At 36.7% G+C, this 22319-nt stretch overlaps 2 protein-coding genes across 2 annotated transcripts; both read right to left on the bottom strand.

Moving 5' to 3' along the window:
• Positions 1-705: 705 nt before the first annotated feature.
• Syx8 (syntaxin 8) lies at positions 706-16639 on the bottom strand. The gene is made up of 7 exons (XM_071590116.1): positions 16400-16639; positions 16088-16282; positions 15857-15943; positions 14321-14490; positions 3347-3439; positions 1841-1942; positions 706-1314 (listed from the first exon to the last, which is right to left on the bottom strand). The coding sequence occupies exons 1-7, from the start codon at positions 16429-16431 to the stop codon at positions 1256-1258; spliced, it is 738 nt and encodes a 245-aa protein (XP_071446217.1). The 5' UTR covers positions 16432-16639; the 3' UTR covers positions 706-1255.
• Positions 16640-18931: 2292 nt separating this feature from the next.
• Positions 18932-21764, bottom strand: MED19 (mediator complex subunit 19). The gene is made up of 4 exons (XM_071589997.1): positions 21549-21764; positions 21306-21462; positions 21128-21227; positions 18932-20316 (listed from the first exon to the last, which is right to left on the bottom strand). The coding sequence occupies exons 1-4, from the start codon at positions 21727-21729 to the stop codon at positions 19888-19890; spliced, it is 867 nt and encodes a 288-aa protein (XP_071446098.1). The 5' UTR covers positions 21730-21764; the 3' UTR covers positions 18932-19887.
• Between the last annotated feature and the right edge of the window lie 555 nt (positions 21765-22319).

Consider the following 22319-nt stretch of genomic DNA (forward strand, 5'->3'; position numbering starts at 1 on the left):
TATGGGGATCGAGATGGTGCCGTGGCTATTGTACTGGCTTCCCACCCAGAGGGCCCGTGTTCAAATCCCGGCATAGGAATGTTTTTAGTGGAATCTCGATCTCTATTTGAGGTGCTTTGTGGAGGGCACTCCACAGAGCACCTCAAGTAGGGATCAAGATAAACTGAAAAATATTCGGCACCGCCGGGATTTTAACTGGGGCCCTTTTTTACATCTTTGAGACTGGAAATGTTTTGCTCCATTTTATGGTTACTCGTCACTGCCTTGTGCAGTGGTAATTCAAGGATCATCCACCAGATAACATTTCGAAGGATTCATAAATTTAAAACATGAATTACCTACCAGCTATTGGAGAATTATGATGAAGCAGGTTATTCTTCAAGACTCCATTGTTCACCATTAAGAGCCAAGTGCAAGGCCCATACCTGTGATAAGTGTAATCAATCTGCCATTCAGGAATTATTCATGCATATGCAATGATAATGATAACAAGATATACACAGGTCTTGGAAGAATTAAGAACCATCATAAAAATATTATCCATTAATTTTTTTGGATGAGTTATAATGGAGGCTTGTAGTATAATATGTAATAACAGATAATATAATAGTATATAAAATGAATAGATATTAGATGATAAACTGATATTTAAATACTATATGCTACCAGAATACATGGATGTTATAAAACTTCAAAAATGCCATCTGAAAAATACTGTATTTCAATTTCATCAATAACAAATATTTCTTAACAATTTACAAAATTGTATTAGCATTACACTAAAATCAATCTTTCACAATAAACTGTACATATGTACACATTTTCTTTTTCTTATGGCCTGGAAATGAGAGATAGAAAACAGAGTAAAAATTAACCTTTAAAATGTACAATTAATATTAAAATTTTTTTGCTGAAGATATTTTTGGTTATATGATTATAAACAAATACATTTACAACATTCCTTTAAACAACAATTATTTTATGGTGACGTTTTAATACAATACAAAAATAATATATACACATATTCACCAATGCTTTGGTAGAAACTTAAAATAGAATTATAATGTTACAACAAAAAGAATAGACAGCAACATATATTCACAAACAGAACTTAAAAATGCACATCAAGACTGCCAAAAATAATTTCTTCACTAGATATGCTGTACTGACAAATTTCTGTACTTTCTTCTATTTAGTCTTCCATATAGTCTGGGTGGAATTGAAACAAAGTTTACTCAAAATCTGGCAGAATACTTCAGACAACTCCCACAACAACAATTGTAATGAACAGAAGTATTATAATCATCCAGTACACTGAAAAGGACAAATCACCCTGGATTAAAATATAAAACAAATCAAATTAAAATTGATTGCAAATTAGATTAAAATATGTAGCAAATAACCCTAGACATGTTGGGATGTCAGTTACCATTTCAACATTGCTATCAAAATTTGCCCATGACCAAATACCCATTACTTTCGGGTCCCCCTCGTATACTATGTGCATTCAAGACAATGTGTGTATGAGGATTAAATATAATAATGGTTTGTAAATATATTCATTTCAAACAGTTATGTTGATTGTAAAAGAAAAAAATACTATGTGCATTCAAGAGAATGTGTGTATGAGGATTAAATATAATAATGGTTTGTAAATATATTCATTTCAAATGTTATGTTGATTGTAAAAGAAAAAAATTACTATGCTATTTCATACATCAGTTAGTTGGTAATGACAATTCTTAATTATACAGTACAAATATGAAATGAGTGAGTATTTTCAACGGCAAATGAAGTGAGTTTAAATGGGTTTAATGCAAATTTAACCCTCAAAACTTACTCCATGTTTTGTCCTTCTGCACAATGGTTCCGATTTGTTTTGTTTCCCTCCGTATTCTGGAGTCCGTATTCTCCATGTTCTCTGTGAGATCATCAATGATATCTGCAGGAAGAAAAGTTTTGTAATTAATTTCACAATGGTAAGAGTTGCCTGATTGTGTATAAACTAGGTAATTTATTGACTGAGTTATGCAATTAACTTTGACTCTGGGAGCAAAGAGCAAAACATCCAACTCACTCCAACAACCTTTATCAAATGTAAAAAATGTTTATATATACAGTAAAACCATGGTTTATCATTGCGAATCATCATGCTATTCCCTACTCCAAGCATTTCAAAATTTTTACATAAATTACATTCTTAAAGATTATTTACTTTTACTTTTTACTATTTAGACTTTAAACTTAAATATCTTCTTTAAAAAGTACTAGTCTTAATTCGTCGGATTTCTAAAATGCTATTCATTTTGATCACAAAATCAAACGTTGGCAACTGTATTTGATGCTGTAATTCAAACTTTTACTATCCTCACTTTCTCATTATTATTTTATTAGCCATGAGAATTCCATATCCCTATAAGGTGAGAAAATATATGATTTTATGAGAAACCTGTCAACTATCATATCATCAACTATCTTACACTGCACGATTCAATCGGTTATTATTAATATCAAACATAAATCCATATCAACAATCCTTTGCCAATTGTTTATTTTTTTCCTAGCTAAGCGAATGGTTTAGCTTCCCGACAATACCTACTCTATTCACTTGATGCAATTCTGTGGTCTTGAGAAACTAAACTTCCACTCTAATGATAATGGTCGGAAAATAGAAAAAAATTGTACTTTCCATTGCTAAAAAATACATATTTATCACAATGAATAAAAATGCAGAGAACACTTGTTTCCTAGTCACAATCACATTTAGTAATACTATTTTGATTCATACGAACTGAATCTGTTTATATCATGACCATATTACCTGCGTATTCAGATATCAATGTTTTTTTGTTATCCATGCTTCACCATGCATCCAGTAGCATGAATAATTGAAAAGTTACCAAGCATTAATTAACATTTATAAACACACACTCTTAATGAGCACTTCACCAATAAGGCCACTTAAATCAGTTCATTTGCACGCTTCAAATGTTTTGGCCTTTCAGCTGGAGTGCTTATCACATATTCTTACTACAGAGGAACTTGTTCGAGCAGTTACATTAACAAGGAAATTAGAATGCCAGCAAAGTGTATCGACACCCATAAAACAAGAATCAGAAAGCAACTGTGCAAGACCCAGAACACAGTCAATAAAATGTAAATATTATTTATTTTGATACAGAGCATGGCTTTTTACGAAATAATTCTAAGTCATCCATTTCAGTATGTTTCATTATTTAAAAAAACTATTTTTCACCTTTTGTTACTGACACCACAAAAAACTTATTACAGGTTAAGATACCAAATTTTACCATCTTAATACCAGATGTCTAAACTTATGACTCACCATTTTGAACATCCACTTCATTCCCTATCACCTTGGCAAGCTCCTTCTGTCGGGATATAACTTTTGATAACACATCCAGACCTTCATCCTGAACTGCAGAGAAAATGAGGGGAGACTTTAGAAACTTGGTCAATCTTTACATATGAATGATTATGATATAATATGGCATGGATAAATAAAAAATAAAATAAGACAACAGTAATAATTAAGTGTCTTACAGAACCAAAACTACTTTTAAGAGGAAATTTGGCATGATAATACACTTTTAGGTAAATATTGCTAAGCTATTGTACTTCTAGAAACAGAATTAGAGGAATGCTTGGGCCACTTGTAGCAGTAAACACATCTACAGTAAGTTTTACTTTTTACAGTGTATAAATGTAGACCTCTTTGTTTTTTCGATAACTATTTAAGCATTTGGATGCATGGCTTCACTTTGATCAAACCAAATTCTACAACTACTCTGTCCAATAAATATGATAACTGATGCCATGAAATCTTTATTTTACAATTTTTAGTATACATTGATTTTGCCCCCTTCAAAGTAATCTCCATTCATTGCTATTCACTTATTCCATCTTCTTTTCCACTGTTTAAAGCACCCTCGGAAGTCCTTGGTAGTTAAGCTCTCAAGTTTTCTCGTTGTTTCTTGCTTCATTGTGTCCACACTTCCCAGTGATGTTCCCTAATCACATTTTTTCATTTTAGGAATAGGAAAAAGTGGCAGGGGGTGAGATCTGGCGAAGGAGGAGGATGATCAAGGATGGTGATTGAATTTTTTGCCGGTTTGGTTAAAATGGTTGAATTTCCTAAATTCAGTTCATCAGCTATCATTTGGTCAGTTTTTCAATGATCGGTAAGTAGCAGGGTCACAAGCACACGATGAAAGTTGTCATCAACACAGGTGGTTGAAGGTCGTCCTGGCCTTGCATCATCCGTGACGTCTTGTCGGCCATCTTTAGAATGCGAATTCAACTTGAAAATGGATGTTTTCTTCAGAGCATTATCACTGTAAACAGCTCTCAACATTTCAGTAATTTCTTGACAAATTTTACAGCACTTCACTAAAAAACTTGACATTGACTCGTCGCTCCGTGATTTCGTCAATTTCCATTTTCGACAAAGAGTAAACACAAGGACAACAGAAACTAACATAACTGGCGCCATATGCACAGCTCGACGATCCGCCAAAGCACAGACGGTGCATCGGGTCTCAGGCAACTAGCACCGCTAGTGGGTGGGGCTATAGTCTGCATCTTGGCCACCAGATTGCACCAGTTGGTGCATTTATTGCACAGACCATGTAAAAATCATGAAATTACATTGATGGAAAGCAAGTTTTCCCTCGAATATTCTTGGATTGGCATAAGACAAATTTTTGAAAAACCAGAACAAAAATTAATGATTCATCAAGGGAGCTGTGATCTGACTCAAGCTATGGAATTGTAAATCTGTGAAGTACATGAATCAACTCCTACATAAACCTAGATAGAAAATTCATTGCAAAGAGGCATGGGAACATAATGAATGACAAAGTAATTGCAATTTTCCATTATAGAAATTATATTTTTACCAGCTATGTTTACAAGAATGAGAATGTGGTTGTGTAATGTGTAGAGCACTGAGCTACTGAACAAAGGGTTAAATTTTGGGTTAGGTTTTTTAGCATCCTCAGCTTCATCCATGCTGTGCAATTTTCTGGTGAGCAGAAACACCTGGGAAACCATAGGCGGCACAGGAAAGGGAACTGGCCCTTAAGCGTGAATACCAAACTGTTTAGGGTTTAGTACTAGGTGAGCTCTATTCTGACTTATCAAAACTGATAACTGTGGTTTAGAAGAGTAAATAAATAATTATAATTAAGTAATTTCTAGGGGAAAATTACAATAATTTCACAATTTACCTATACATATATAAATTGAAAATGAGATATTATTGCTTTAAATTTCATAAAATGTACGAGGTCTGTCCAAAAAGTATTGCAAATTTTGAATTTCCGCAGGTTTCGTATATTTCATTTTTGATTTTTTTGTGGCATTATGGATGGTACTTATGTCTCTCCCTCAAGCCAAAAAGTTCGGCCTTTTAGAATGTCCTGTTAATTTTTGACAGCTGTTTTGCTGGGACGTGTTTTGGCTTGTCTTCGATTTTTGCCTGTTCCAAAAAATGGATCAAAGAATCTGTACCAAATTTTGTGTGAAAAACAAAGTTAAGTACACGGATGCATTCTGAATGTTGACTGTGGCATATGGAGAAGCTACCTTGGACCGAAGCAACGGTTTATCGGTGGAACAAAATGTTCTCACAGGGCCAAGAAATTGTGAATGACAAAGAGCGTGCCGGACAACCGGGCAAGTCAACGACGGACGAAAACATTGATGAAGTGAAGAAAATAGTAGTGGCCAATCGTCGAAACACCGCTAGAGAAGTTGCTGAGGAACTAAACATATCAACTGGCTCGTGTCGAGCTATGGAATTGTAAATCTATGAACTGGCTGGCTCATTCTATTTTTACCAATGATTTGGGCATGACACGGGTCACCGCGAAATTCGTACCAAAACTGCTCAATTTCGACCATAAACAGAAATGCATTGACATTGCTAATGAGGTGTTGGACTCAGTCCGCGACGACCCAAATTTGCTCCAGAGGGTCATAAGTGGTGACGAATCACGTGTTTATAGTTATGACGTGGAAACTAAAGCTCAATCATTCCAATGGAAGCTGCAGCATGAGCCAAGACCAAAAAAAGCTCGCTAAGTTTGGTCGAATGTGACAGTTTTGCTTACAGTTTTCTTCAATTGCAGGGGTGTGGTGCATCATGAGTTCTTGCCACAGGGAAGAACAGTAAATAAGCAATATTACCTGCAAGTTAAGCACAATTTGTGCAAAACAATCTGCCACCAACACCCCTGCTCACACATTGTTACTTGAACACGAATTTTTGGCGAAAAAAACACACTAATGATGCCACAGCCACCATATTCCCTAGATCTGGCCCCCAATGACCTTTTTCTTGTTCCCGAAACTGAAGAGGCCCATGTAAGGATGATGCTATACTACGATTGACGAGATAAAGACAGCATCGAAGGAGGAGATGAACACGATCACAAAAAATGATTTTTTGAAGTACTTGGAGGATTGAAAATAACGTTGGCACAAGTGTATAATATCTAATGGGAATTACTTTGAAGGGGACCAAATAGATATTCATGAATAATGACAAAATTTTTGGAAAACCGCATAAGTCGTGATACTTTTTGAACAGACCTTGTATAACAAAGGGAAAGTACATCAACCGGGAAAAAAGGTAGGAAAATATTGAAATGTAATGAAATAATTGACTTAGTAATTCCACACACTTTATTTTAAAAACACGACCCAGGTTTCGACGTTGACCTGATGATGACGTTCATCGTCGAAACCTGGGTCGTGTTTTTAAAATAAAGTGTGTGGAATTACTAAGTCAATTATTTCATTACATTTCAATATGTTATGCGAATTCCATAAAGTTACGCCTGAGACAACAAAAAAAGGTAGGAAAAGATTACTGCCACTCTGTTCAACAAACTATCTGGGTGCCTAGAAAGTCCATACTAAGTAGCATTCACACCAAACGTTTTACAGGAATAAAACATGAACATAATATGGGAACATACTCAATGGCAGTGGAACCATTTAAAAGAACTCCGATTTGTAATAACATAAAAAGCTAAAGCAATCAGGTTGTTTTATTAGATACAAGACTCGGAATTTATGAACCAAGAACTATTGTTCACCATATCAAGAGTATAGTGTTAATAATTTGATCAGCTAATACAAACCAGATATGACCACAAAGAGGAGACCTTGACTAGTTAGCTCATACAGAGTTACAGAGGGGGAGGTCAGGACAGATCCCTTTTGAAATCCAGATCCAAATGAAATCCAAATCCAGAGAATATGATGGAGATGAGGATAGCTTACTTGATGCCAAGATAGAAAGGGCATTGAAATCAAATAGCGCCGTGGGGGTGGACAACATAATAGAAGGACTTAGGCAGAACTACTTAATAGTTTATGAAAGTATGGAAGGAAGAGTGTTTATGGATTAATTCATAATATTTATGAGGGAGGGATTTGGCCATGCTTTGACTTGGTCATATCATTGTTAGTTCTTATTCCTAAAAAGGAAAGGCTAAATCATAGGAGGAGAACAGAATAATAAGTTTGATTTCACAAGCAGCTGAATTGGTTTTCAGAATCATCAATAAGAGGATATAGAGCAAGGCAAATGATTACTTAGGGGATGATCAGTTTGGATTCAGGAAGAAGAAGATGCCATTGCAGTAATAAGATCAATAATAGGAAGGCACATGGAATACAATCAGGATGTATTTGTCTCTTTAGTTGACTTAGAGAAACCATTTGACAGAGGTAAGTATTTGTAACCCCTTGGCTGAAAGACTCACGTGATGCCATTGCAGTAATAAGATCAACAATAGGAAGGAACATGGAATACAATCAGGATGTATTTGTCTCTTTAGTTGACTTAGAGAAACCATTTGACAGAGGTAAGTATTTGTAACCCCTTGGCTGACTGCCTAACTAAAGCTTGATCACCAGCAAATCTAACTGATTTTACGAATTCACCCTGATTTTCACTCCTTCCTCCAGTTCTTCCCATGCCTCTTTGACCATTTCCTTTACATATATATTGGACAGAACAGAAGATAATGGACAACCCTGCCTGAGGCTTCTTCCTAACACTGCCCATCCAGAATCTCCATCTCCCACATGCACCTGAGCAGACTGAGGCATATACAGGTTGTGGCTAAATCTCCTATCCCTCCAATCTGCTCCTACTTTTCATAAACAATCATTAGTTTTTCCAAGTTACTCTACCAAACACCTTTTCAAAAGTGGAAGGCCCCACTACCTTGACATGTGAATTTCAGAAGCCATGTTTAAAACCAATGTTTAATAAAACCAAAACATGTTTAAAGTCAGCTCTACCCTCATCCTTCAAATAAACCTTCCAGCTGATCACTGTTGTTGTAGTATTTTGCCCAAAACCAACATACTACTATGCTACTTCCAAGTAAATGCAATTAACTACAGTTGACAAATCAAACTATATATGATGTAATATTAAGTGAGCCCCTCAAAAGCAAGAAAATGAATTAAAACCACAAAATTTACAGTAATCCACCTAAAACTTGGCTTGCTAGGCAAGATTAAATTTCTCCTCCCAAACTAAGGTGCGTAAAATTTACACATTTTAGGGAGGGAGGCACTTCTGTTTCCTTTGTCACATGAAGCTTTCCTGGAGATGAAAGCCACAAGCAGCTGAGATTATTACAAAGTGAGCTCTACCCAAGTCCTTCTAACAAACTAGATTGGAGGTCTATAAAACCATCACCCAGACATAAAAGCAAAGCCTCTGGTCAGTAGCAATATTCCTAACCTATATAACCTCATTTAGAATAATTTCATTAACAAAAGCATATGTATATATTGAGTAATTATTAAAGAGTAGGCGGTATTTAATAACTAGGTGGGAAGGATGAATAAAGTCAACTCTCACACCATAAGCAACTATGTACTTACACAAATTACCTACTTTGGCTGTGCTATGAGGGCAAGATATATATTGACAAGAGTACGAAAAATCTAAAGCAATACAAAAATGCTGATTCCTGAGAAACAGTGAAATGGTTTAAAATGTCTAATGTGATGTGGATTGGGTTAGTCTGCTTTCACAAAAGGACAGCCACTCTAATTCTTCAGTATTCTTTAATACACTTATTTCCCTCTTGAATCAGTCATATCCAATGAAAACTGGTGGCCACTCACCCATTTCTGAGGTTCACTTAGGGAGATTCTATACTGCAAAAATCAGGGTAAAAGACTTGACATTTTAGAGCAACTTAGGGGATCAGGATGGTGCCATGGCTAACGTACTGGCTTCCTACTCTGAGGGACTAAGATCCTGGCGGCAGCAGATGCTTTTCAGTTTCAAACGTTTAAGTGAAAAGTTTCCATCAAATCCAAAAGGAGTTTTTGGCAGTGGTTAATAGTAATGCCCTAAGGAATATAATACTGATTTTATTTGCAAAACTAATAATTTTTCTTTTTAAAATACAGAGATATTAACAGTTGAAGAAAATGGACAAATAACCGAAGGGAATTGGGACGATGCGGTGACTAAAGTACAGGCTTCCCACCGAGAGAGCCTGAGTTCAAATCCTGGAGACAACAAATATTTTCCAGTAGTATTCCAATCCTTACAAGAGGTGCTTTGTGGAGGGCACTTGGAGTGAGTACGCTGTCCGTTGAATGGGACGTTAAGCTGCGGACCCCTTTACACCTTTTTTATGAAGGCTAATGCCGATGCCGTGTTTCTCTCCACCCTTCATCCTTTCCTGACCATCCCTAGTGGTGCAAATGACCTCAGCTGTCGGTCGCCTCCCCTAAAACTACTACTACTAGAGCAACTTGGAATTATACAATTAAAAATGAATGTTCTTTTCATTGAAAATATTTTTATAAACCATTCTCCTCTCTGCAAAATCCTGTTTCCACAGCAGACAGTGAAAATCCCTCTCTCCAACTGACTCCACTCTTTGCATATATTCCCATCCAACCACCCTTACTCGATAATGTCCTTCTTAGAATCACTAATACCTCATCTCTCAACCTGCCTCTATCCCTTCCATGTCCCCTTCCCACCTAACCCTTCTTTATTCTTCCCACCTTCCAACTGACAGAATACCAGCTACCTGCCACAGTCCTCTCAATAATGACCACTAATGCTTATCTTCCCCCCTTTCTACCTCTCCATTTCTTTAGTTTCTCTGTTTCTTTGGGTTTTCCATATCTTCCCTCTTTGTCCCCACCTACCTTTTCTCCTTATCCCCCCTTCCTCAAACAGGTATAAATATGATGTATCACATGCTGAATCTTGTCTTGTACCTGAGGATGGTTCGATGAACTGAAATGCGTAGTACATGACAAATAAATCGGTGGGAAAGTGCAAATTTGTTTTTCTCATAATCACACACTTCCACTATATCTCGTCTGAATCTGTTGAATGTATTAAAAGTTCATTGTGAATACAAATAATTACCTACAGATGATCTAATAAATATTAACAAAACATTAAAAAAGGAATATCATTCATCAGTACTGAAAGCCAAACTTCCTTAACTCACTAGTGCAAACAGTTCTAACTTTAAAATTTTGTGAAGGAATGAAATTATTTTTATTTCAGTAGGTATACTTTGATGGGATACAGCAATATTTATTCAGGGGCCCATCACTGCTTTAACTGTTGCATTGAGGCAGTGCAAATAATGCCAGTTGTCAGTCACCAGTTTTTGGTTTATCTTCATCATGTTTGGCTCAGTCATTTTCATTCCTTACAATTTTGACTCGGGGCAATATTAATAATCTCTCTCAGATATCTTTCCAATATATAAATTGCATTGCTAACTCCTACTCATGCAATGCATTCATTTCATATTTCATTTCCTTCCAGACTAAGATTGTGAGTATGCGTACGAGGGTGGACCCAAAAGTTATGGGAATTGGCCTGCGGTGGGGAGCGAGAGTGGGGGAAGCCTTTGTTTGGCCGGTCGCACGTCAGGCTCACGCCGTCTGCATCAGTATGTGCAGCGCCATCGCTGTGACTGGGTCGGTCTGTCCATGAGAGCTGTTTCAGGACAACAACTTTCTTCAAAAAATATGATGGCAGATTATCATGAGTAAGGCGCTGCATTGAAATTTTGTTTCCTGTTGGGGAAATCGGCTGCGGAAACTATTTTAATGCTCAAGGTTGCTTATGGGGAAGCTGCCCTAAGCAAAACTAGTCTAAGAGTGGTTTACATGTTTTAAAAATGGTGAAGTGTCAATTAAAGACCAACCCCATCCAGGCTGCCCTTGAATATCAAGAACTGACAAAAAAGTCGACAAAATCAATGCCCTCATTCGTGAAGACTGTCGCAGAACCATTGATAAACTCTGTGAGATGTCTGGAGTGTCATGGAGTTCAATTCAGAGGATTCTAGAGTGGATCTTTGGCACACAGGTGACTGGTTCTTCCATCATGACAATGCGCCGGCTCATACCGCCCTCTCTGTGATGCAGTTTTTGGCCAAAAATGGCATGACATTGATTGCCCACCCCCCCTACTTACCAGATTAAACTCCCTGTGACTTCTTTTTGTTCCCCAGACTCAAATCGGACATGAAAGGATAGCATTTTGATACTATGGAGGAGGTAAAACAAAAATGGCTAGAAGGAAGGAAGAAGCATTCAAAATTTGAAGCAAAATACGGTGTCCGTAATTACATTGACTTTATCAACCGTGTTTCTAAAGTGACTATCCCCAACAAGTGCTTCCTAGTGTCTTTCGATGTATCCAACCTCTTCACCAGTGTGCCGCCTAAAGAAGCTATAGACATTGCAGAAACCAAACTTATCCAGAATTCTGTGCCTTACCCAGTTATCTGTGAACTAATCCAACTACTACAGACATGTGCTTCACAAAATTATTTTAAATTTAACGGAAAGTATTTCAAACAGCCCAATGGCCTAGCTATGGGTTGCCCTCTGTCACCGATTCTGGCCGACATTTATATGAACCATTTCGAAAAGAACTTGTTCTCCTCGTGTAACGAACTAACAAATAATGTGTTGTGTTGGTATCGATATGTGGACGATGTGTTTTGTGTGTGGAGAGGCTCCAAAAGGCAACTTCGGCTATTTCTTACGCATTTAAATTCTTTGAACGAAAACCTAAAATTCACCTGTGAAGTAGAAGAAAATAATACACTGAATTTTCTTGATTTAAAAATTTCAAAATTAAACAACCGGCTTGATTTCTCTATCTTTCGGAAAACTCATACACAGATCAAGTTATCCATTTCAAGTCAAGACATTGCTTCTCGCAAAAACTCTCCGCCTTCCATTCAATGATACACCGGTTGGTGAACGTCCCAATGTCGCAATACAACGTCAAAAAAGAACTTACCACGATTAAATTGATTGCAAGAAACAACGGCTACGATGAGGAACTTGCAGAGAAACTATACCGCAAAAAACTGAATAAAATGGCATTGAAAGATATTTACAGTACCGAACCGCCACAGGACCCCGCAGCCAAGTGGCGCAGAACCCTTTATTTAGACGATTTTTCACAAAAAGTATGTAAGAAACTTCCAAAATGTGGAATAAAGATAGCCCATTATAACAAATCAAGCCTCAGGAGCCTGCTCTCCCACACAAAGGACGGAATCCCATATAAGTAAAAGAGTGGAGTGTATAAGCTAAAGTGCGATTGCGGAGCAATATACATCGGACAGACAGGGAGGAAATTCCAAGAACGAGTGAAGGAGCATCAAGCGTGTGCAAGAAATAAAAAGATGAACTCTCAATTCGCAAAGCATTTGATTGATAATAACATAAAAGTGATTTTGATTTCGAAATTTTACATGTTGAAAGCAAAGGCTATAGATTAGACGCCTTAGAACAGTTAGAAATTTTAAAGGGTTTATTTAAATGAAAATATTGTTAACGAATTTCTGTATGCCTCCCACTCTCCCCTCCTTAAAGTCCCAATCCTCACGGTGGCCGATGACACCCCCCCTCCCCTTCATCTAACCCTCTCTAATCCCCTGACTCACGAGAGCTCTACAATGTAGACTTCTCCCTCCTGCTCCACATTCCTGCAACCTTGCGGAGGTGACGCCAAACTGCCCTCCCCTCCGGCACGCAAACCCATCCTGACTTTACCCCTCCCAAACCTTCCTGATTATCTCCACCCCACCCCCACCCTGGCTGTATATATAAGAAGGGCTGCATATGTAGAGAACTCACCTGATGATGAAGTTTTACTTCGAAACCCGGGTCGTGTGAATAAATCGTTCATGTAGAACTACAAAGTTAGTCCTTTCATTTATTTATAATGAACCGGCTCCATAAAGTTATGCCAGAAACCATCAATTATATGGCTAGAAGGCCTAAAGGACATCCCCATTAACGAATTTCAGAAATGTTTCGAACAATGGAAGCATTGTTTGGAGAAGTGCATTGTGGTAAACTGGGAATACTTTGATGGTGAACAAAATTTAATGTAAATATATTGAGACTAAAATATCTATAACAACATTCCTTTTATTTTTGGGTCCACCCTTGGGCTTCAAATTTCTGTCACTAGTGGCACTCTGTACTGCCCCACTGTATTTAAATTATTCCCTACAACCGCTCACATTACTGCTCTATCTTGTATTTTTTAAGTGTGTACGTACAAAAAGAAGTCAAAAAAGTTCCTTTATAAAGGCTGACGCACAAGAGTACTAATTGTAAATGTGAATTTTTTTAATCCAGCATATAGTGATGCAAATAATGGAAAATTGAAAATAAAATCATACAAATATGGCATCCCATACATGTTGGAAAAATAGGAAGTTGCATGGGATGTGATAAAAATATTTGACATTGCAGGAAAAACTAATACAGAATTTGACTGCATTAATCCAAATTTTGTTTGAGCATACATGCATTAAAACATTTTTTATTTCATTCTCTGGTGTGCACCCTTTAATAATATATCATCTGTATCATAATATATCATATGTATCATAATATATCATCATATATCTATTTCATCTTTCTTAAGGTGTATTTGTTCATCCTTTAACTCCTTCCTTGCTACAGAACTTCCTTGGCTCACTTAATGCAGTACACAATTCATAACGTACAAACAACTGGTAAGAGATCAAAGCATCAATGACTTTGATAGCCTAATGTGGATCATATAATGACTAGTTTGGTTCCATTTAAAATTGATTTGCAATCTAATGATCAGTCTGATGTCTACCCTAGTGATTCCATTAGTCAAAAGTTATGAGCCAAGATGGAATTCAAACCCCAGGGTGAATCAGCAGTCCTTTGAATTATCAGGCCAGTTTTATCCAAAAATGAATTATCTCACCTCTGACAACAGCTTGTTGCTGCTGCCGAATTTCATTGATGGAATATTCACTAGAAGGTAAATCACTGCCCCCGATGGCATTTTCTTCGTCTTCATCATCTCTCCAACCACTGACACCCATATCAGCAAAAGGACGAGCCGCACGACCACCAACCAGTGCAGAATGTTTTCTAAAATGTACTTGAAACATTAATCTGATGTCACGGAATATCATCATATATTTTTTTTATTTGAACCATTTGACATATTGCAATGACCCTCATTTATTTTGAATACGATTATTGCTAAAATTAAAATGATGCAGAATAGTTCCAATATAGGGAATTTTTTCAGGTACTTTCTAAAGTCTAGACAAAATGTCTATTTGAAGACAAAAATTTTAAAAGAATTTAAAGAAAGAAACTATTACAATCAAACAGTTTCATTTGCTGATTATTTTCTATTTTCCAATAAATAATTTTTGTGGAAATGGATACACAGTTACTTTTACCCAATACCATAGTGTAAATTTATTTAAAATCAAAAGAGATCATAAAATATTTCTCTTACTTGCTAAGTTATCTGTCTTTTTCAGGATTTTCAGACAAATGCCTGTTTCCTAGGACTAACCTTGTGGGAAAATATTGCCTGCATTTACCACAATTTAATGCTGTGGATTGATATAATTATATAATATCATAATGATATTATACGGTGTAATTGAAGGGTTACTGGCACAGGAGGAATCATCGTAAACCCTCGGCGAGTGAGAGTGTACGATTCACAGAGGCTTCACACACCCGAGTGATTGACTGCGAACATGAACTTGGTCCTTTCTTTTTGATTTTTCAATTAATTTTCATTCCTGTGTGACGTCAACTGGTCCCTGACACAGGAGATAACCTTACAAACCCTGAGTGTGTATGTGAATGAGATTCACGAAAGTGACAGATATTCCTTTACACATCCTAGTGATCGTGTGGTTGTAATCTGTTTCTTTTTGCATTGTTTGTGTTTAATTGAGGTACACGAGAGCCACTGTTTCCCAAACACCGGGTGTGGATTTCCTTTTTCCTCTGACTTGTGAAATGGTTTTTTCCGACCCCCTTAAACAAACTATGCGCCAATCAAGTTAACGCTTTTGGATTTTTTGTTTTCCATATTAAAAATTGAACTGTAGAAATCACACAGAGAAATTTATGAATACCACGATGCATCAAACCAGTGCAATTAGATGGCATGAATTTCAAGGGAAAAATAGTTTGAACATATTAATATTCTCACATTCATAAATAATCAGTAATCTCTTAAGCTTGAGTATATAATAAATGTGTAATCACTGCGAATTAGTGATTGATTTCCTCACTGTAAATATAATTTCCAGCCCTTCCGAGAATGATGGTGGTATGGTGATAAGTTAAATCCTCTGTTAAGTCTTGTTATGCATTAATATTTGGATATCGAAGGTTCATTTCACAACAGTCATGTTAAATTCTCAGATCTTATAAGTGTACACTGCCACAAGTATATTAATAAAACTGTGCTATAATGACATACCTTTCATTGAACAACTCCTGTAGTTGCCTTTCCTTGCTTTTTAAAACTTCGACAAGTCGACTTCTCCTTTCAGCTTCTTGCTGGGTGCTACAATGTTAACAAGAATTATAAAAACACCCATGGAAATGCCTCAAATCAAAAATTCATTCCAAATCACCCATATAATCACGAAAGACTATAATTTGAAGGAACGATTCCTTTATTAGCTACTGAGATTTGAAGGGCACTTACATCGATCTCGACAAAGACGCTTCCATGATTTTATCCTTTAGCTGAAAAACTTCCGATGAAAACTGTTTCATTCTAAATCTAATAGACGACGAAATACGGGCATATTCTACGGAGGTTTTAAGTTCTTGACTTCGTAATGTGAATTGTTCCATGATTTCACGATACAATTTTTCACAGCCTTCATGTTCGATTGCCCTGTAATATCACAGTAAAATAAGTATTAACACAAGGTATTAGCCCCAAGAGCCTTCTACATTAACCGAAAATAGAAAATAAATATAGCTAATTGTGGCCAATTATTGTTTTTCGTACCAAGTGTCCTCTCCAACAGAAATGAGCGCCATATTGATTACACGTTACCAAAATACCAGATTTTCAGTCATGTTGATTTCAAGACTCATATTTTTTTCATATTCGGTGCTGCAAGGATTTACAGTATGAAAATGATATCCCCTTGAACTGCCAATTTCATAACAAAGGTGCGACTGACTTGTTCAATCATTTATAAGTGCTGACGAACCTATTGAATGAAGCGCGAAATCTTACTGCATTTTTTTATGGCAGGTTCGCGGAAATCCAATTAAATATTATCTCATAATTCTCAATACACGAAACTTCAGCGAGTTTTGGGTAAACTACCATGAAAGACGAATCGATGCATGGTCGGTTATTTCGCTGGCATGGAGAGAGGCATGCGAACTCATCTTGGAGCATGAAAAAAAATAAAATGACGCTGAATATAATTATATTAATTTTTATGACTTTCCCTGAATAGCAATAGTGTGTCCAAACAACACAATTTTCTTTCGGCATATGCGCCCACCTTGGTTTTTGTCGTAAAGATTTACGGTTAACTCTCGAAGGTCCACCCAAACCGTGACATCAGGATCCGCGAACTTGATTAAACAAGGATGCATATTTTGTTCAGAAGAGAGCCACAAAATTGGTGTTTTCCAATCCACAATGCGAACTCGCTAATTTGGCACATTAAATTGAAAACATCTGAGAACTAACACCACAATCATGAAGAAATTGAATAACTTCTACATGGCGACGATTAATAAAAATCTCTTCTCGTGATTATTGCTCCTTTAAGTCCAGATCAAGATTATGTTTTTAGAGGTGAATATGCTTACCAATGTCATTAAAATACTAATTCAAAGTATAAATATGTCAATTTCAAAGGAAAAGTGGGAATAACTTAGTCGCATTCTGACAATTTCTACGAAGGGCAAAATCTGCTTATCAACTCATATTTCGTAGAAATTAATGAAAACAAATAATTTGGCATCTTTACATCATAGGGCAGTGGGCATTTTCAACTGCAGGCATCCACTTTGCACGAAAAAAATGAGATTTTAGATTCAAAACTGTGGGATATGTAATTTAAAAAATTAGTTACTGCATGAGACTAATATGATCATTTAGGGGATGAGGAATAAGAGAGGGGAGAAGTACACACGTGCCAAAATAGTAATGACGGTACTAACAGAGAGGAACGTAAGAGTACAACCAGGGTGCATCTATCACGGCTTTCAAGAAAACCGAAGGAATTAAGGAGAAGATAGGGGGAGTGCGATTTCCTGCGCATTTCTCAGACTGTTCAGGTGCATGTGGCGAACAGTCAGGATGGGCAGTACGATGGGAATGCAAATCGTCACATTCTTTTCATAATATAAGCAGAGTTAATGGCTAGATAGGCATGAGAGGGCCAGCTGCTGGTGTGAAAGTAAGTCGATATTTTATAAAACCAGATTTGCAGATATTCCAAGCTTTACTTAGCTGTTCAGCCAATTGGGTGCAATTTTTGTGGATCACATTATTATAAAAGTGCGATATGTAAGGGATGAGAATAAAGGTAACCAAAACTAAGTTCAGTAGCTTTTAAGAAAGGGAGACCAAATTAAACAAAATTGGAGGATAAAAACTAGAGCAGGCAGAAATTTATCTATTTTGAAACAAGATGGTTGAATTAATTTGACTTGTATTAAGCCGATAATTTTACAAGGATAGATTGATATATAGTAAAGATGAGATTGGTGTACAGTAAATATTGGAGGGCACTGTATAGGCCAGTGAAGCTAGAGGGTAAGTGTAGTTTGGAGGTTTCTGAGATGTTGAAAGAATGAAAAAAGTAAAATGGATGGAAATGAAAAGAACAAGAAATACTAGGCATAGATGAGAGAAATTCAAAAGCCAGAAAAGTGGGTGCAGGGCACTTTGATGAGCAAAAGAATGTTACTCTATACTGGGACAGGAGGATGTTAGAAAAGCAAGATAGTGAAGAATATATGTAAATTGAACAGTATGGAGGCAGAAATAATGTAGAAGGGTTCAAGATTTGTGTTAGGTGAAGCTTATCAATATAACAGCTTGTTTATCTAGCAGAGCCTACCTGGTAGACTACCAAGTAAGAAAAAGGAGGCTTGGTTAGTTCTCAACCATTTCCAAGTTAGTCATTATATTAATCCAGTAAATAGAAAAGCAACAGCAGGTGAAAAATTCAACAGTAATAAATACATATGTGTTGATTTATTCCGGTGGTAGAGCTTTGGATTACTGATCATGGAGCCTGGGTTCGATTCTCAGGCAAACCTCTGGGCACCAGCAGCTCAACCCAATCTGTGTGATTTTTTGGGTACAAGATCTTCCTGGAAAACCATAACCAGCACAGGGAAAGGGACTCACCTCCCTACCCTGATGCTTGAATTTCACATGCCATTGGGCTACTAGGTGACCCCTACCATTACCTACCAAACCTCCCTTTGGGTTGACTACTGTGTTTATGGTTTTTTAACACAATGGATATGAAAAATCACACAGAGTGCCATGAAAATTGTATTTAATATTGAATAGGAAGAACTCACAAATGACTGAATACTCTTGTCTTATATCCTTAAGAACCAAACCTTATTGCTATGAACTTAATAGAGATTAGCATAGAGTTGTTAAAATAAAAAAGACATTCCAATATGTTGCAGATAACTCAATGGTCAACAGGCAAAGAAATGGAATCGCACAATATTTTGTATTATCACAGGTAACTAGTCCTTTATAAGAACTAGGAATGTATGTGGCATTCCATTTCAAGTAAAAATGAAATTGCTTTTGTATTTTGTGGAAAGCATAGCGATGCAGTCATCATCAAACGAGAAATACTCCAGTAAGTATATCATACCACAATTGAAATATTTCTCAAAAGGAATACAATGAAGTAGCATATGTGATATAAACAAAGAGTTTCAAATTATTCATTTATAACAAACTTATTTTGTACAAATTTTCCATAACACTCATCGCCATTACAATCTCCACCACGTTAAACAAATCTTGAGCTAAAACCTACGACAAACAATAAATGTTGGCAGTTTTCCTCTTGTATCCATAATAACACTTCCTTTTCCCACATAATTTAAGGTAACAAAGTCATCATACACACCATCCTTATAAAGGAGATCAAATTAAATTAATGCATTTGGAACCACTCATCACTTCATACAATTTCCTGTACATTTGTAGGAGTAATATTTATATAATTGTATTTGCTTAGAGTAATGGTATTTCACCCACAATAAAGTACCTTGAGCCTTTTAGTATTTATTCAATTTTGGATAAAAGAAGTTTTTTTTTACAGATAATTAAATTAAAAGTAGCAATAACTGGGCACTTCCTCCACATTTTTTTTTATTCTTCCAGTCAAGAGTTACTACCTTCAATAAGTATTCATGATAAATAAATAAGCTCAAAGGCATTACCTCTTTGGAAATATAAATGGCAAAGTCTAAGACCATCATTACCACTCAGCCATTAGCATGCTGACCCGAGGTGGCATTTGATGTTGGAGCTGATAAACTCCCACTACCAGGATGCTCTGGACTGTGTCTCTGTTTCTTTCTTTTCTTCTCCTTCTTTCGTTTTTTGCGTTCCTTCTCCTCATCGTGCCGTTTCTGTTTCTTGTGTTTCTTTTCATGTACCTCTGTCCCCACAGTGGAACCGGCAATTTCACCACCTCCACTACCGCCCCCGGGTGTTGACCCTCCTCCAGCCCCACTAACAGCCACACCAGGGGTACCAACTCCCCCACCAGCACCACCTGAGGCAGCACCACCACCAGAAGCGTCTTGTCCCCCTCCTGGAGGATCCCCACCTATTTTGTGCTTATGTCTCTTGTGGTCTTTCTTATGTTTCCTGTGAGGTGCTTGATTCACATACCTATACTGCTCTGGCAGCTGGAAACAAAAAAAAATTAAAATTGATCAGTTACAAGTATATTATTTAATTCCCTTTCCTTACAACTATTACAACATTTCCACATGGCATATGATGTGTTTATGGGAGTATGTATTCATACATTTAACATTTCGTTTAGAGAAGAAATTAACAGCTGCTGATGCTCAGTAATTAGCTTAAGCTAATTCCAACGATTTGGCCAAACATTTAAATCTCAAAATTTACTTAATGCACCATTAAACATGCACCTTTACCCAATAATGAACAGAAATAGGGTTGGCTATTCTGACATCTTAAAATTTCAACGAGGAATGTATTTAAAATATTATCATTAATTATAAATTACTGGTTTTATAAGAAAGTCTACAATTAATGACACTTAATCAGGGAACTGCATTATCAAATGTAAGAAAATTATTTAAAAAGAGCATACGAAATGCAAAGTCTCAACTACATAGTCGCATGCCTACAACATTGACGCACGCAGCACAAATTTAAGAAAATTCAATTACAAACAATTTTCCACAGAAAACTTTCATTGTGTTAATATTATACCAAAGCCGAGATTCACTCAGTGGCATATGTATGGGATAGGGTTATACTTTGTATTATGACAGTTGTGCAGTACTTCCATTACTTCAATGCAATGACTGCACCTATGAATGCAAACTTAAACTTCTGAATAACACCAACAAACCTGGGCTCATGGGGTTTCTACCTTCCTAAAGCCACGTAACTTGGGTCATTTTAAGACCGTGACTGCTATACACAAAACTTATAAGAACCTAGCTTATTTTATGATATACTTACTGGACCAGGATGAAGCCGAAAGCCTGCTAACTGTACGCTGGTTAATGGGAGAAGTTCTTTTCCTCCAATGGGTGGCTTATCGATAACTGAGCGCAGAGAACTAAATAAAAATCAAAAATATATCAGAAAATTATGCCCAAAACTTTATAATACGTATTACAAAGGGTTAACTTAATACCTGTTGTCTTGATTTCCAGGAGCATCTATCATACCAGGGAGATTTGGAAGGAAAGATGAAAGTTGTTCTTTAACTTTCTTGCCGCTGAACTTACTATAAGAATGTTCTAAACCATAGTATGCCATCAAGTTCGTCGCCCCGGTTAAGTCACTCTCGCCTGCAAAAGTGATTTCACGTAAAATAACCACTAAAATCCACATAATTAAGTAATTCCCCCAACTGCGTTACCCTTGTTTATCTTACCAGGCGGTTCCTTCATTAAGTAGAAGGGTCCGCTGTGGACGATGGACGGATTTTTCCCGAGGGAGATCGTCGTTTTCAGCGTTCCGGTCGAATCTTGACGAGAAACAACGGGGGACCGTGCCCCTCGGGGGGAAGATTTTGGCGAATATTGTTCCACCTTCCGAAACTGTTCAGCCATCATTTTCCCTCATCATTTCTCCGCTCCACTACTGTCAGAAAAAGAGTCGCTGCTGCATTATGGGATAGCCGCTCGGAACGCTACCTGCACAACAACCTACGCAACCAAATTTTAAATTGGTGGGCGCCAACTTCAACAGGTGGAGACAACGGGCACTCATTCAAGTGTATATAAAATTTATTACGGATTTTACCTTTTTAGTACATCTTATTAGATAGTCCTTTCTATTTCAAAAATTTTTGAACTAACTTTCCCATATTTCAGTATCTTCTGTGATTCAACGGCTACAGCTTTAGAGTCGGATTTTAATTTCCGAGAGATTGGAAATTTTTGTCGAAATCTGTCCATGAATAGAACTAGTTATACAACCATACTGTACAGAAACATACTGTAACACTCGAAACTACATGCTTTGGTTCCAATAAATTACCTGAGTAACTGACTTTAGGTAAACAACAAAATAGTGTACCAATGAGATTTAACTCCCAAAACCACGAACACTAAGAGATATCTTGATTTCTCCATACACCTAACTTATGACCTATTTTTTCTGCTGAGTTATTTTACTATTTTAAAAATAGGCAATTATCTCT

This window comes from Hetaerina americana, unplaced genomic scaffold (assembly GCF_022747635.1).
Source record: "Hetaerina americana unplaced genomic scaffold, ioHetAmer1.1.p SCAF_4, whole genome shotgun sequence".
Lineage (NCBI taxonomy): Eukaryota > Metazoa > Arthropoda > Insecta > Odonata > Calopterygidae > Hetaerina > Hetaerina americana.

What these genes read in the sequence shown, in the direction of transcription:
- Syx8 (XM_071590116.1), bottom strand. Translation starts at nt 16,431, where the DNA reads ATGGCGCTCATTTCTGTTGGAGAGGACACTTG. An exon ending in TCTGTTGGAGAGGACACTTG is followed by an intron (nt 16,283 to 16,399) that starts GTACGAAAAACA and finishes GTGATATTACAG; the next exon opens with GGCAATCGAACATGAAGGCT. An exon ending in GCGTCTTTGTCGAGATCGAT is followed by an intron (nt 15,944 to 16,087) that starts GTAAGTGCCCTT and finishes TTAACATTGTAG; the next exon opens with CACCCAGCAAGAAGCTGAAA.
- MED19 (XM_071589997.1), bottom strand. Translation starts at nt 21,729, where the DNA reads ATGATGGCTGAACAGTTTCGGAAGGTGGAACAATATTCGCCAAAATCT. An exon ending in CCTGGAAATCAAGACAACAG is followed by an intron (nt 21,228 to 21,305) that starts GTATTAAGTTAA and finishes ATTTTTATTTAG; the next exon opens with TTCTCTGCGCTCAGTTATCG. An exon ending in TTCGGCTTCATCCTGGTCCA is followed by an intron (nt 20,317 to 21,127) that starts GTAAGTATATCA and finishes TTTTGTTTCCAG; the next exon opens with CTGCCAGAGCAGTATAGGTA.